The sequence below is a fragment of the Apis dorsata genome, unplaced genomic scaffold, assembly GCF_000469605.1.
Source record: "Apis dorsata unplaced genomic scaffold, Apis dorsata 1.3 scaffold_68, whole genome shotgun sequence".
Lineage (NCBI taxonomy): Eukaryota > Metazoa > Arthropoda > Insecta > Hymenoptera > Apidae > Apis > Apis dorsata.
The window spans coordinates 1,415,439-1,418,188 of record NW_006263366.1 but is presented as its reverse complement, the minus strand read 5'-3'; the positions used below and the strand labels follow the sequence as shown (position 1 = coordinate 1,418,188).

Below are 2,750 nucleotides of genomic sequence, written 5' to 3'. Positions count from 1 at the left end.
TATATATGTATATACATCTAGACCCGGAAAAGGATCCAGAGTGATCTCACGATCGCGCGTTTCTTCGGATCGAAATGCCGCGGAGGTAGTCCTCGTTAGAGTCGCGGAGTTGGGTCGAAATGCATGCGCACATACATATATGTATCTGCATAAAGTGGCCGCGTTCTATTTACTAGCCCAAGACCGGCGCACGTTTCGCGTATGTTATACAACTTCCAATGTACATTATATATTATAATGTGTAACGGTATGTGGTTGTATCGTGGGTAAATAAGTATATGGTAGGTGTGGCGATAGCGCACCGAACGGCCATTGGCTTTTCATTGGCGGGGTGTACGCGTGAAATGAAAGTGAATTCCCTATATAAAGGGTGGTTTTCCTCCAATGCGACAGAACCAATTTAATTTACCAGTCAAGACGCACTAGCCAAAGTATTAGCCGGTTACCATGAAGTCTCTGGTACGTTGCTACACTTTTGAATTGCGCGTCGATACGAAACTTCCTCCCTTTTCTTGTGATCTCGAGAATGGTGACAGGGTAGTAATTAACACGGACAGTTTTCTGTGAAAATTTGGTGGAAAAAGAGATTTTCTTTTCTTGTATAAATCGATATAAATCCTTCTTAAAAAAAGAAAAGAAAAATTTTTTTTTTTTCATTGGTTAAGGTATGCTTGATACTGATCTCCGTGGCGTTGGCCGCTGCAGAGGAAGACAAAAAAACGGTGGAAAAGCGAGGTTTGTATGGTTTGGGTTATGGTGCTGAAGGCCTGTACGGCGGAGAATTGGACCACGGAAAAGTCGCGATCGCGATTCAGGAGAAGCCTGTGGCTGTTCCGGTTCCAGTCCCGAAACCGTATCCAGTCCCCGTTGACAGACCATACCCTGTAAAGGTGAGAAGGTTCTCCGTTAAAAGATGACTCTTCTTCTTCCTCTTAAATATTTTTATCGTGAATATATATTTATCTATTCGATATTGAAATAAACACTTCCTCCAGGTACCAGTGGCAGTCCCTCAACCGGTCCCAGTGCCAGTTCCGGTACCCAAACCATACCCAGTAATACAAACCAAAACGATCGCGGTTCCCGTCGAAAAACCAGTTCCAGTCACGGTTCCGGTTAAGGTCCCAGTGCCTGTGCCTGCCCCATACCCCGTCAAGGTAAGTCAAAGGGATGGATTCCTATCATTTTCCCTCAATAATTCAATTAATCCAAAAAAATGAATCGAACGTGCATTCGATACGTTCGTCGCTCTTCCTATTATAATCTTCCTTTCTTCTTTCTTTTTCCTTTTTCTTTTCTTTTTTGACGGATGGATTTTGAAAGCTTTCTAAAATATTATTTTCAGGTACCAGTCGCTCAACCATATCCAGTCGAAGTTCCCAAGCCAGTTCCAGTCGTCGTTAAACAACCAGTCCTCGTTAAGGAGCCAACTCCCGTTTTCCTTAAAGGATACGAACACTTTGGACACTAGATGAATTTCCCCCTTCAATCTGCCAATCATCCCGTCCTAGCCTAACCACCCCTCCCCCACTCCCCCGCAGCATCGCAAAAGACATTATGACGAGAGCAGTACCAAAAGACGTTCTCCTTCATGGTAAATACGAATCATGCAATAAACCGATTTTATAAATATTTTTTAAACATACGTTTGTTAATTCTTTCCGACCTAACCTACCTAAAGCCTCGTTATATCCCGACCATCTGATAAATTTTTAATTAATCTATTACGAAATATATATTTTGCTCGCTCGCAAAATATAATAACCATGATATTAAGAAAAAATATCATCGACGCTCGTATATTGCGAAATTTTTCTCCGATGTATCGAGTAGAAGATCGGAATCGAGTTCGCTCGTTTTCGTCGTCGAATGAGATATGCTAAATAGCTTACACGCTAGTATATTACAGTAATGTTATAAATTTGATTCGATGTGACAAATATTGGAGAACGGATCGGAAATATATTCCAAGGAAATATATTCTATCGAGTTATACAAGGTTCTCGAACGATCGTAAAGTTATTGGTTTCGCTTGATCCCCGTGTGTCGTATCGGCAATACGGGTCGAGGAATTTCTTCTCGGTATTAATTAAATTCGCGAATAAAATGTGTTTCGACATTTCCTCGAGCGACAGACGCGTACTTCTATGAGCGCTATCTGATTCATTGTGTGGAAACGACCGTTCTCAAACCGAGCCTTGACTGCGATTTCGCCCGGTCTGGGAACCTCCCTCGTCACAATTTTCCTCGAGATATCGCAAGATTCTCGGGAAATGCGGGGTCATTCGGTCAACTTTTCTTCGAATTTTCATTTGACCGGTATAAAGGTAATCTTTCCTTAAATTATCAAACGAAAATTTTCGATGAACGAATGAATTTTTCATTCTATATGAAAAATTGTTTCTTCTTCCATTTATTCTTCATTTCACGATTAATTCAAAGATTTCAATGTACACTCTCTGTTTTTAACGATAAATCGCATCCCTTAATTTTAAAGGAATCTAAAGGGTCGAATTTCACCAAGTGTCTTCATTTTTCAAGCGAAGAATTTTGAATGAAGAGATATTGCTCAATATTTAATTTACGATTTTCTCACACGACTGAAATTTCTTTTTCGATCGCTCGTAAAATTAAATATCGACTTGAAAAATACCGTCAAAGATAGCCGTCAATGATTCTAAATTACTTTCTTTTCGCAATTTTTTTGACGTTTGAGTTTCTGCGCGTTCCTAAAAAAAGAAAAAAAAGAA

At 40.1% G+C, this 2,750-nt stretch overlaps 1 protein-coding gene across 1 annotated transcript; it reads left to right on the top strand.

Moving 5' to 3' along the window:
- The first annotated feature begins 367 nt into the window (after positions 1-367).
- LOC102678335 (zinc finger protein 512B-like) lies at positions 368-1,642 on the top strand. The gene is made up of 4 exons (XM_006610091.2): positions 368-459; positions 666-890; positions 996-1,157; positions 1,346-1,642. Exons 1-4 carry the CDS (start codon positions 448-450, stop codon positions 1,469-1,471), a joined length of 525 nt encoding a protein of 174 aa, XP_006610154.1. The 5' UTR covers positions 368-447; the 3' UTR covers positions 1,472-1,642.
- Positions 1,643-2,750: the final 1,108 nt, after the last annotated feature.